The 13829-nt window shown below is 44.0% G+C and overlaps 1 protein-coding gene across 1 annotated transcript; it reads right to left on the bottom strand.

Annotated features, from left to right (window-relative positions):
• Positions 1-9016: 9016 nt before the first annotated feature.
• LOC137385248 (probable G-protein coupled receptor 139) lies at positions 9017-11717 on the bottom strand. The gene is made up of 2 exons (XM_068060233.1): positions 11648-11717; positions 9017-9954 (listed from the first exon to the last, which is right to left on the bottom strand). Exons 1-2 carry the CDS (start codon positions 11715-11717, stop codon positions 9017-9019), a joined length of 1008 nt encoding a protein of 335 aa, XP_067916334.1.
• Between the last annotated feature and the right edge of the window lie 2112 nt (positions 11718-13829).

Raw genomic sequence — 13829 nt, 5'->3', positions numbered from 1 at the left:
TCACAGGCTTCCACTCGCAAAAACAACCCTCGACCATTACCCTCTGCCTCCTGCCACTAAGCTAATTTTGGATCCAATTTGCCTACTTTGCCTGGATCCCATGAGCTCTTACCTTCTTAACCAATCTCCCATGCGGGACTTTATCAAAAGCCTTACTGAAGTCCATGTAGACTACATCAACTGCTTTACCCTCATTTCTACATCGAGTCACTGCCTTGAAAAATTCAGTCAAGTTAGTTAGACAGGATCTGCCCCTGACAAAGCCATGCTCACTATCCCTGATTAATCCCTACCTCTCCAAGTGGAGATTAATCTTGTCCCTCAGAAATTTTTCCGATAGTTTCCCAACCACTGATGTTAGATTTCCCAACCACTGATGTTAGACAGTGTGTAACCAGGAGAGGATGGACCCAGTGAGATTGGACAGTGTGTAATCTGGGGAGGATGGACCCAGTGTGATCAGACAGTGTGTAACCCGGGGAGGATGGACCCAGTGAGATCGGACAGTGTGTAATCCGGGGAGGGTGGACCCAGTGAGATCACACCGTGTGTATGATGATTTTGTTTCTCTCAAACCTCTGGTATAGTACGTTAGTGTCATCCATATACTGTGTCTGTCATCTTTGGTGCAGTGTGTGTGTGGGATTCATTCTGCATCTATCAATCTTTGATACTGTGTGTGAGATTAATTCTTTCATTATCAATCTCTGGGCCTGTATGTGACTATGGTAGTTTTCTGTATCGGTCAGTCTCTGGTACTGTGTGTGAGAGTGGAATTCATTTTGTATGTGTCAGCCTCTGGTACTGTGTGTGAATCTGATCGCTTTTGTGTTATTATCATTCTCTGATAATGTGTTTGAGTGGGTATTCATTCTGTATTTGTCAGTCTCTGGTACGATGTGTAAGAGTGGAATTCATTCTGTGTATGTCAGTCTCTGGTCGTTTGTGTGAGTGTAGAATTGTTTCTGTGCTTGTGAATCTCTGGTGCTGTGTGCCAATGTGTGTTTCATTCTATATCTGTCAGTGTCCGGAACTGTGTGAGTGTTGGATTCATTCCATGTCTCTCAGTCTCTGGTGGTATATGTCAATGCAGAATTATTTCTGTACCTGACAGTCTCTGGGTCTGTTTACACATCTGTAATTCATTCTGTATAGGTGGGCCTCTGGAACTGTGTGAGAGTGTTGGATTCCTTTGTCTATTGGTCTTTTATACTTTTCTGTGTTTGTGGCTGTGTGTGTTGGATTCATTTTGTATCTGTCAGTCTCTGACACTGTGTGTGAATGTGGTATTCATTCTGTATCTGGCAGTCTCTGTTAGTATGAGTAATTCTGTATGTTAGTCTCTGGTACTCGGTGAGAGTGTAGGATTCATCCTGTATCTATTGGGCTCTGGTATTGTGTGAGTGTGGGATTCATTCTGGATCTGTCAGTCTCTGGTTACGGTACATGAGTTTGGGATTCTTTTTGTATCTGGCACTGTCTGATTGTGGATTCATTATGTATCTGTTAGCTTCTGCTGCTGTGGTTGAGTGTGAGATCCATGCTGTATCTGTCAGGCTCTGGTACTATGTGTGATTGTGTGTTTCATTCTGTATCTATAGGTCTTTTGTACTCTTTGTGTGTGAGTAAGGGGTTCATTGTTGCTGGGACTGCGTATGAATGTGGGTTTCATTCTGTATCTGTCAGTGCCTGGTGCTGAGTGTGTGTGTGCGTGTGTGTGTGTGTGTGAGAGCGAGATGGATTTTGTATGTCAGCCACAGAATGGTTACAGCACAGAAGGAGGCCATTCAGCCTGTCATGTCCATGCCAGCTCATTGCAAGAGGAAATCACCTAGTTCCACTCCCCTGACCTTTCCTGTAGCACTGCAATTCTTTTCTCTTCAGAGAATTATCCTGTTCTCTTTTCAAGGCCTTGATTGAATCTGCCACCACCACACTCTCAAGCACGGTATTCCAGATTTTAACCACTCGCTGCGTAAAAAAGATTTTCCTCAAGTCACTGTTGTTTCTTTTGCCAATCACCTGAAATCGGTGTCCTCTGGTTCTGGATCCTTCAGCCAATGGTAGCAGTTTCTCCCTATTTACTAATTCCAGCCTCCTCATGATTTTGAACACCTCTATCAAATCTTCCCATAATCTTCTCCAAGTAGAACAGACCCAGCTTCTCCAATCTATCCATGTAACTGAAGTTCCTCATCCCTAGAACCATTCTGGTGAATCTTTTCTGCATCCTCTCTCATGCCAAAACACCTTCCAAAAGGGTGGTGCCCAGACCTGGACACAATACTCCAGTTGAGGGCAAACAAGTGCTTTATACAGTTTTATAAAATTTCCTTTGATGCCCCTATTCATAAAGCCCAGCATCCCATATGCTTTATTAACTGCTTTCTCAACCTGATCTGTCACCTTCAATGATTTGTGCACATATACCCCAGGTCCCTCTGCTCCTGCACCCCCTTTAGAATTCTACCCTTTAATTGATAATGCCCGCCCTCATTCTTCTTGCCAAAATGAACCACTTCATACTTTTCTGCATTAAATTTTATCTGCCACCTGTCTGCCCGTTTCACCAGCTTGTCTATTTTCTCTTGAAGTTTATCATGACCATCTTCAGATGCACAATACTTTCAAGTTTTGTGTCATCTGCAAATTTTGAAATTCTGCCCTGTACACTCGTCGAGGTCATTAATGGTTGGTTGACATCCTTCCATCTATAAAAGGGGATGACCTGCAGCAACACAATCCATTTAGGTGGAGTGTCGTTTCTTGGTGCACCTTTGTTGAAGGCTCTGAATTCCTAAGATTCTGCCAAAAGTGCTGCATGTGAAGCTGCCAAGTGACGCTGTGAGCTGTTGTTTTCAGCGTTGGCACCCGTTGCCAAACTGCTTTAGCAACTGGTTGTCATGGTAGTGCACACCAATCCACAGGATGTGTCGCCATTTCCCTCTTTCGCCAGCTAGTGATTTCCAGGTGCGATAGTCAACATGTAGGGCCTTAATGTCACATGTGCAAACATCCATGAAGCACAGCTTGTCATCTTGCCCTGGCCACCTCACCATACTGGAGGTCCTTTGGTATGTGACCATCTTCCATCCTGCGGATGTGTCCGAGCCACCAGAGCCACCTCTGTTTGATTAATACCAACACACTTGGGAGCTCTCCCTTTGAGAGGACTGCCACATTTGTGATTTTGTCCTGCCACGGTATAACCATAATGCTCTGCAAACAACGAAGATGGAAATTATTGAGATTTTCCTGTTTGCTATAAGTTTCCCATGTTTCATAGCCATGCAGTAAAGTGCTGAGAATACATGCCCACGAAACCATCAACTTGGTCCTAAGGGCCGGCTTGGTGTTATCCCATACATGTTTTGCAAGTCAGCCAACGGCAGTAGATGCTTTTTCTGTGCACAGGAGTGTTAGCAAACCAAATTTGTAACGAAGACACCTAAGCAGATCATTGAACAGGTGACCAAAAGCTTGGTGAAACAAGTATATTTTAAGTAGTGTCGTAAAGGATGAGAGAAAGGTAGCGAAGCATAGTGTTTTATGGAGTGAATTCTGAAGTTTAGGGCCCAGGCAGCTGAAGGCAAGCAACAAATGGCAAATGCAAGAAATGGAGGGTGCGCAAGAGCCCAGAATTGCAGGGCACAGACGTTTCAACACATTGTAGCGCTGGAGATGAGAGATAGGGAACATTTGGAAAATCGAGGTTGTGTCGGAACAGGATGCAATGTAGGTCAGAAAGCACAGACAGGATGGGTGAACAGGAATTGTTGTAAGTTAGGATAAGGACAGCTACATTTTCGCGGAAATGAAGAGGGGCTGGAAGATGGAAGGTCGTGTGCCAAGTCCCAAGAAGACAAAGTCACTGATGAGGATTTCAGCAAGCCAACGAGAGCCAGGGCAGGGCCCTGGTCTATTCTCTCCAGTACATACTGTCTGAACCCACCGGGTCCATCCTCCCCGGGTTACATACTGTCTGATCACACTGGGCCCATCCTCCCCTGCGTACACACTGTCTGATCACACTGGGCCCATCCTCCCCGGGTTGCACATTATCTGATCTCACCAGGTCCATCCTCCCCGGGTTACACCCTGTCTGATCACACTGGGTCAATTCTCCCCGGGTTGCACACTATCTGATCTCACTGGGTCCATCCTCCCCGGGTTACACACTGTCTGATCACACTGGGCCCATCCTCCCCGGGGTACACACTGTCTGATCACACTGGGTCCATCCTCCCCGGGTTGCACACTATCTGATCTCACTTGGTCCATCCTCCCATCCATTTTGTAGATGGTGCAAACTGATGCCACTGTACATCGGTGGTGGAGGGAGTGAATGATTATGGATGTGGTGGCAATCAAGCGGGCTGCTCTTTTCTGGATGGTGTCAAGCTTCTTGAGTGTTGTTGGAGCTGCACTCATCCAGACAAGTGGAGAGTATTCCATCGCACTCCTGACTTTTGCCTTGTAGATGGTGGACAGGCTTTGGGCAGTCAGGAGGTGAGTTACTCACCTCAGGCTTCCTCGCCTCTGACCTGCTTTTGTAGCCACGTAATTATATGGCGACTCCAGTTCAGTTTCTGGTCAATGGTAACCCTTAGGATGTTGATAGTGGGGGTTACAGCGATCATAATGCCATTGAATGTCAAGGGGTGATGGTCAGATTCTCTCTTGTTGGAGATTATCATTACCTGGCACTTGCGTGGCACGAATGTTACTTGCCACTTATCAGCCTAAGCCTGGATATTGTCCAGGTCTTGCTGCATTTCGACACGGACTGGTTCAGTATCTGAGGAGTCACGAATGATGCTTAATATTGTGCAATCATCAGTGAACATCCCCACTTCTGACCTAATGATTGAAGGAAGGTCATTGATGAAGCAGCTGAAGATGTCGGGCTTGGGACACTACCCTGAGGAACTCATGCAGTGATGTCCTGAAGCTGAGACGATTGACCTCCAACAACCACAACCATCTTCCTTTGCACTCGGTATGACTCCAACCAACGGACAGTCTTCTCCCGATTCCCATGGACGCCAGTTTTGCTAGTGCTCCTTGATGCCAAGCACACTCGAATGCTGCCTTGATGTCAAGGACAGTTACTTTTACCTCACCTCTTGAGTTCAGCTCTTCAGTCGATGTTTCAATCAGGGCTGTAATGAGGTCTGAAGCTGTGTGGCCCTGGTGGAATCCAAACTGAGTCACCGAGCAGGTTACTACTATGCAAATGCCGCTTGATAGCACTGTCACTGACACCTTCCATCACTTTACTGATGTTCGAGAGCAGACTAATTGGGCGTTAATTGGCCAGGTTGGATTTGTCCTGCTTCTTATTCACAGGACATACCTGGGCAATTTACCATGTTGCAGGGTAGATGCCAGTGTTGTAGCTGTGCTGGAACAGCTTGCCTAGGGGCATAGCAAGTTGTGGAGCGCAGGTTTTCAGCACTATTGCCGGAATACTGTCAGGGCCCATAGCCTTTGCAGTATCCAGTGCCTTCAGTCGTTTCTTGATTTCACGTGGAGTGAATCGAATTGGCTGAATTCCGGCATCTGTCATGCTGGGGACTTCAGGAGAAGGCCGAGATGGATCAACAACTCAGCACTTCTGGCTGATGATTGTTGCAAATACTTCAGCCTTATCTTTTTCACTGATGTGTTGGCCACCCCATCATTGAGGATGGGGATATTTGTGGAGCCACCTCCTCCAGTTAATTGTTTAATTGTCCACTATTATTCACGGCTGGATGTGGAAGGACTACAGATCTTAGATCTGATCCGTTGGTTATGGGATCGCTTAGCTCTGTCTGTCGCATGCTGCTTATGCTGTCTGACACGCAATTAGTTCTGGGTTGTAGCTTCACCAGGTTAACACATCATTTTGAGGTATGTCTGGCGTTGCTCCTGGCATGCCCTCCTGCACTCTTTATTGAACCAGTGTTGGTCCCCTGGCTTGATGATAATGGTAGAGTGGAGGTTATGCTGGGCCATGAGGTTGTGCTTGAGTACAATTCTGCTGCTGCTGATGGCCCACAATGCCTCATGGATGCCCAGTTTTGCATTGTTAGATCTGTTCGAAATCTATTCAATTTACCATGGTGGTAGTGCCACACAACACGATGGAGGGTATGCTTAATGTGAAGGCGGGATTTCGTCTCCACAAGGACTGTGCGGTGGTCAATCCTACCAATACTCTCATGGACAGGTGCATCTGCGGCAGGCAGATTGGTGAGGATGAAGTCAAGTATGTTTTTCGCTCTTGTTGGTTCCCGCACCAGCTGCTGCATACCCAGTCTCGCAGCTATGTCCTTTAGGACTTGGCCAGCTCGGTCAGTAGTGGTGCTACCGAGCCACTCTTGGTGATGGACTTTGAAATCCCCCACCCAGAATACATTCTGCACGTTTGCCACCCTCTGTGCTTCCTCCAAGTGGTGTTCAACATGGAGGAGTACTGACTCATCAGCTGAGGGAGGGCGGTAGGTGGTAATCAGCAGGAGGTTTCCTTGTCCATGTTTGACCTGATTTCATGGGGTCCAGAGTCAATGTTGATGACTCCCAGGGCAACTCCATCCCGACTGTATACCACTGTGCCACCATCTCTGCTGGGTCTGTCCTGCTAGGACAGGACATATCCAGGGATGTTGATAGCGGTGTCTGGGACATTGTCTGTAATGTATGGTTCAATGAATATAGATATGTCAGCTGTTGCTTGACTAGTTTGTGGGACAGATCTGCCAATTTTGGCACAAGACATCAAATGTTAGTAAGGAGGACTTTGCAAGATCGACAGGGCTGGGTTTGCTATTGTTGTTTCTGGTGCCTAGGTCGATGCCGGCTGGTCCATCCGGTTTCATTCTTTATTGATGTCGTAGCAGTTAGATACAATGGAGTGGCTTGGTAAGCCATCTGGAATGGCATTTAAGAGACAACCCCCTTGCTGAGGGTCTGGAGTCACATGTAGGTCAGATCAGGTAAGGACAGCAGATTTCCTTCCCTAAAGGGAATTAGTGAACCAGATTGATTTTTACAACAATCGACGATGGTGTCATGGCCATCATTAGACTAGCTTTTATTTTGGTATTTTTTGGATTGGTAGAGCCACAGTTGAAGGGAAAGAGGAACGCGTGTGGAGTGTGGCTTTTGAGCCTCGGGTTGACCCGAAACATTAAAAGATGGCGGGAAAAGGGTAAAGTTACTCACAATTAATAAACGAAGTGCATTCCCAACTGAAGAACTTTGTTTATGTCAGGTTCTCAATAAGGTTTCTGAACACTGCGATGAGATGGCACGGGTTTGTTGAACACGCAGAACATGCAGTATTTAAACATAGACTTGAAAGTTACAAATTTCAGCCCCTAATGTTGCTTTCTTACCGATTGAAACGGGTTACTGTTTTGAGCTCTGCATCTTCGGCTTTGAACAAAGTTAAATACTTATTACAAGCCGTTCCTTGTTGTCCATCCCTCTCCATCAACCTCGTGGTGTTTTAAATTGACTTGTACTTCCTTGCTTAACGAGAACGGGTTAAACGTTAATATTTCTACAATCTAAAAAGAAACCAACAAATGAGAACATTATCAAATGTCAGAAGAAATCCGATTAACGCATTCCTCATCGCCAATGATCCCTCCCCCACCTATTGGCGTTTTCTTTTTTCAAGCCAAATTTGGTCAACATCCGATCAGGGTCATGTATCTATTTAGTTCTATTGGAGGGCACAGATCTCGGTCCATTTAGTTTTCATACCTTTTCATTCTCCAGAGTCATATTAACCATTTAATGTCAGGGTGGTACAGCGTGAATGATCATATCCTGGGCCCGTTCATCAGGGCATCTTCATCATGCATATCACTTGTTCCTTCATGCACAACATGTCACTTCTGCAGACACAGCAATATCCCAAAGTCAGAACCACAAGATTTCTTATGCAGGCTACAGCTGCACTTTCTGGGTTATCTATCTGCAGATTGGTATGTCTGGATGTGTTTGTGATTGAATGTTCCATATGTTTCAGATAGAGAGAAGCAAAAGAAAACAATGTTTCATTTTGTTTCATATCAGTAATGATTCAATTAGTTCCAAGAAAACACTATCAATTAATTGGCTTGAGTGCATTTTTCTGGTTTTCACTTGATTTTGTAATGATATTATATTGAGATATTTTGGTCAGTCGTGTTCAGGTGATGAAGTCCAAGATGTGATGGGGCAGGATCGATAGAGGCAGATTGTTCCATTAGCTGAAAGATCAAGAACTAATGGCCACAGAAAATATAATAATGTAAAGGAATTAGGACAACGGATAAGAGAAACCCCTTTAAACGGTGATGGTTGAGGCAATGAAAGTAACGGTGGCACAAACAATGTTATTATTAAAGATTAAATTGAAAAGACCCACAAATTAAAATATATTGAAGGCATGATGAGGTGGGCTGTTACAATGATTGGAAGTAATTGTTAGTGTCGATGATAATTTCCGCAAAGACTGGACAAGCACAACAGTCTATTTCCCAGATAAAACATTTAAACATTTTGATGCCCAGTTGAGATTGAAATAAATGCTGCCTCCATGGTCAGAAACTGATCAGGATACAGGCCTGTTTAATTGGTTCAGGAGTCAATTGGGACTTGGGGAGACGAAGGCTAATGGGAATGCTAGGGCCTGCAACATTCACAACAACAATACAGAAAAATAACAAAGAACCATCTTTATTGTTCCGAGACTAAAGGACACTTCATCTGTTAATGTGGTGTTTGCTTCCAATATATACATGTTCTATTGCACCGCTGAAACACAATCGTGACTGAACTCTTTGAATATTGAGCGGGGAGCGTGCTGTTTTATCAGGAAATGGCGATGTTCACCTCGGGAATGTAGCAGACATTCATTGCCCGGCAGGAAGTGGAAGAAATATTTTTCTGATACCTGTTCATTCTAACTAAACAATCAAATTACGTCCTAACAGAAAGCCTGCCTTTCCTAAAATGGAACACAGACTGCAATTGAGTGCTAGCTAAAACAGAAAGCTTTGGTTTCAGTTTTCATTTTTAAAATCCATTTTAGAATAAATGCCCAAGGAGCTGTCAGCAGTTTCTTCAGCTTTTCTCTGAATTTAGTTTGTGTAGCTGCATAAATACACGTGTTTGTACATGAACTCATGTTCATGAGCATATATCCAGTTTCAGTGGCGATGTATTCAGGAGCGGCATAGTCACCTCTGTAATGTGCTGTGTTTACCAGACCGGTAGCTATAAAACTCACCGCTGATGTCAGCCACAGCAGTATAAAACTGCCCGATACTGTGAACAGTAAAATAATGGACTTCCTTCTGTTCTCCATCTCAGGATCGCTCTGATTATCATCGATGTGAGTCCGGAATCCCCTGCGAACTCTGCTGGCCACTAAAATACATTTGACTGTCAAACAATTAAACAATAATATCAAAACAAAAGGAAGCCATGGAATTAACACCGTTTGCAACCAGGAATAGGCAACACCTGCTGGCGATGAAAAAAAATCCATTCTTGGGTGACAACCCCAATGAATATTATTTATTATTTGTTCAGGCTTATATGCAAAGAAGAACGGAAGTGTCTGTAAACATAACAGGGCAGAGACCATTGTTACAACCGTGGTCGCAGTTCTCACAGTGCAATACTTTGTTTTAAACTTCTCACAACATATCGCTACAAATCGGTCAAATGTGAAAGAGACAGTAAACCACACTGATATATGCAGGGTGACAGTATTCATGTACAGAATAAACTTACAAACGCCAGTGTAGGATAGGAAAGAATGTGGGAAGTGATATGTAAAAATGTGATAAACTATTACATTGAAGATCATGACCATTAGATCTGCTGTTGCCATGGCCACCATGTAGAGCGAAATACATTTGGAAAGACCGCAATTTCCTCCGGACAGAATCACTATTGTCAACAGGTTTGCTGCACGAAAGAGGGAGAAGAGTTAAATAAAGAGGACAATCGATAACAGTTGGCATGTTATTCTACTTAGAGTTATAGACAGTGATTTGTAATGTTTTAGAGGAGTTGTGACGACATGATGTTCGAAAGAAAGAAACCATTAAACACAATATAGGGAGACTGGAAGGCCGCCGTCCTTCCAGCATACTTCAATCAGATATTGTCAGAGTAGTGAGGGGAGGGTTACTCGGAATCAGTCTTATTAATGGTGAGAGAAAACAATTCCACTACTGCCGACACCCAGGCACTGATGACTGAGAGTGGATACAATGCACTTTGGGCGGTATAATAAATATGACGACATTATATCAGTCATGTGTCATACGTCTCTGTCAGTTTAATCTCAATGGCTATCACCTCGGATACTAGTTTGAGGCTTCATTTACCCTATAATGTGCGGTCCTGGCCAAGCCAGGGTAAATCGTAGAAATGGTGTAGTTCTCGAGAAAAGCCTCTTAAAGCAAAGCTTTGGATGGTTCTATGACTTGTTAATTTTCACCGTCAATAAACAAACCGGTTCCTGAACATAAATGCAAATATATAGTTCATTGCAGTGTTGAACACTAAAACCATCTGACACGAGACTTGGCCCATTCAAGACACCGACCACCTTTTATAAGTTAACACTGCAGCGCCATGGACCAATACATGTTTGAAATTTCCGTTTAATTCCTTTCTTCATTTGGAGAGCAGAATCTCTGGATCGGCATCAAATTAGAGTCATAGAGAGATACAGCACTGAAACAGGTCAACTACGGGCCACCAAGTCCGTGCCGACCATCAGCCACCCATTGATACCGATCCTGTATTAATCCCATTTTTCGCTCTCACATCCCCACAATGCTCCTACCATTTACCTACACTAGGGGCATTTCCTTTTTCCAATGGCCAATTTACCTACCAACCCACAATTCTTTGGCACGTAGGAGGAAACCGGAGCAACCCCACGCGGTCACAGGTAGAACTTGTAAACTCTGCACAGGCAGTACTCAGAACCGAACCCAAGTCGCTGGAGCTGTGAGGCTGTGGTGCTAGCCACTGTGCCGCCCTTAGTATTATTCAATACAATTTCAAAATAATTGTTACAAAGATATGAATTCAACTAAAACATTCAACTTAGACAGAACGTTCAATTTATTCAAAAGTCTGTGCTTTTTCTATTCATAATCTGCCCGATGGAACTGCTCAGGAACTGAGTTTAACCGCAAAAGCTCTTTGTAGCCAAGGGGAGAGAAGCAGCTCCTTCAGCCGCAATTATTTCTCAAAATATCTTTCAAAGTCCCTGTTAGGTGGAGCAAGCTGCAAGCCCATGAATTAGCAACTGTAAATAGACAAGACGCAACCGTACCAGTGAGATAATTGTCATGGCCAGTCAATAAAACATTCTTTCACGATTTATGTACCGTTTGAAGGGCGAGAAAGCAGCATCGACCTCCCTCAGTACAGGATAAGACAGCTGATCACCCCGTGCGAGGAAGTACTGACCAGAACAGAGACTCACCAGCCACGCAGACCAGTGGGATTCCCATTGATATTCACCCACATATCCCTTCAGATATGTGACTCAGCAATGAGGGCATTCACAGCATCTGTTATGTAACCATTAACAGTTATGTTGTCAACAGCTATTGGACAACAGGATATATCGACTTACCAGGAGCACCCAAGACTGTGAGAATAGAGTAGTAAATGTCCCTTATCAGTAGAATCATTGGCGGTAACATTTTTAGTGTGAATTCTGGAACTCTTTCCAGTTTTACGTTTCCAACACCCGTTTGGCTGAAATCATTAACGTTACCCTCTTATAGAAAATTCATGCCCTGTTGGGTAAGCAAAGTTGCACAATTAGGAACGTTAGTTACAGTCACTGAACAAACAAGGAGCTGCTGTCCGCTTCAGTACGCCCTGAAAGCCAAAGATGTTGTAGCTCAGTCCATGAAACTCCTGCCCTAGAAATTCATAATGGAAAGTTACCCCAACTGGTAGGTGCGCTGTGTCTGCCCCATGAACTCTGAAGGGAGCATACCTTCCTGACACTGCGTTAGGTTCTTGGGGCCCCATAATAATTCAGTGAAATATTCACATCCATTGTAAATTTAAATTGTTATATACTGTGATGATAACAGTGATTACGTTCTAACACCACTGGTGACGTTTCTCTTACCTTACTGGTGATGTATCAGTTCTAGTATCACTAGTGATGACTGTACTTTAGCATGTCTGCAGATAATCCTGTTCTATAATTAGCAGTAACGGCCTTATTCTACCATTACTGAGGATGAACCTACTTTGACATTACTGGGGGTGATCCTCTTCTAACATTACCGTTAGTCACCCTGTTCTAACATTACTGGTGAGGAGCATACTGGATCATTGCTGAAGAAGCGCACACTTTGAAATTACTTGTGTTAACCCGACTCTAATATTGCTGTTGGTAAATATACACGACCATTAATCGCAAATTGTCGCAAATATATGCGACAATTATTCTAACATTATTGTTGGCGGCCATAGTATAGCATCACTGGTGGTGATCCTACTCTCGCATTATTTGTGCTGTTATTTCTCGAATATTACTGATGATGCCACTGCTCTAAAATACTGGCGCTATCTCTGCCCTAATCTTTATGGATTCTAACTTTTACCAGAAGCTAAAATTATTGGGACATCCTATTTTAACTTTACTTCTGAAGACACAACACGAATTTAAATAGTGGTGACCCTACCGTAACATCAGTGATGCTGACTTCCCGAATTCTGCCGCTGATGACATGAGGCAAACATTTATGTTGGTGAGCCTTCTCGAAGATTACCGCTGGTGACGCTACTCTAATATTGCTGGTGCAATCTTATCCTGATATTACTGATGAGGAACTTATACTAACATTTTAGTGGCGACCTGCTCAAATGTAAATGGTGGAGACACTACTTTATCACTGCTTGTGGGAACTCTAACATTACTGGGAAGAAACCGAGTCCAACTTTATAGGTGTTAACCCCACTGTAAAATTATTGGTGAGGCTACAACTCTAACAGCAATGTTGGTGACTGTACACAAACATTACAGCTGTTGATCCAACTCTAACATTATTGATTTTTTTTTATTTAGAGAAACAGCACTGAAACAGGCCCTTCGGCCCACCAGGTCTGTGCCGACCATCAACCACCCATTTATACTAATCCTACACTAATTCCATATTCCTACCACGTCCCGATATTGCCCTATCACCTACCTATATTAAGGGCAATTTATAATGGCCAATTTACCTATCAACCTGCAAGTCTTTTTGGCATGTGGGAGGAAACCGGAGCACCCAGAGGAAACCCACGCAGACACAGGGAGAGCTTGCAAACTCCACACAGGCAGGACCCAGAATTGAACCCGGGTCGCTGGAGCTGTGAGGCTGCAGTGCTAACCACTGCGCCACTGTGTCATTATCTGTGGATGCTGTACTTTAATATTGCTAGGAACATAGAAGCAGGTGTAGGCCATTCAACCAGTCGAGCCTGCTCCCCATTCAATTAGATCTTGGCTGATCATCTACCTCAAAGCCAATTTCCCGCGGTATCCCAATATTCCTTGATGTCATTAGTATCTCGATATCTATCGATTTCGGTCTTGAACATGCTCAATGATGCAACTCTTGGGCAGAGAATTAGAAAGATTCACCACCCTCTGCGTTAAGAAATTCTTCCTCATCTCAGTCTTAAATGGCCTACCTCTTCCTCTGAGACTATGTCCCCAAATCATCTATATAGATTTTGAACAGCTGTGGCCCCAGCACTGATCTTGTGGTACCTCACTAGTAACAGCCTGCAATGCTGAGAATGACCTA

The sequence above is a fragment of the Heterodontus francisci genome, chromosome 28, assembly GCF_036365525.1.
Source record: "Heterodontus francisci isolate sHetFra1 chromosome 28, sHetFra1.hap1, whole genome shotgun sequence".
Classification (NCBI taxonomy): Eukaryota; Metazoa; Chordata; class Chondrichthyes; order Heterodontiformes; family Heterodontidae; genus Heterodontus; species Heterodontus francisci.
Note: the sequence above shows the minus strand (reverse complement) of the source record. Positions and strands in the feature narration are given on the sequence as shown.

Coding starts and splice junctions, on each gene's coding strand:
- LOC137385248 (XM_068060233.1), bottom strand. CDS start 11,717: ATGTTACCGCCAATGATTCTACTGATAAGGGACATTTACTACTCTATT. Junction 9,955..11,647: donor CACAGTCTTGGGTGCTCCTG/GTAAGTCGATAT, acceptor TCTTTCGTGCAG/CAAACCTGTTGACAATAGTG.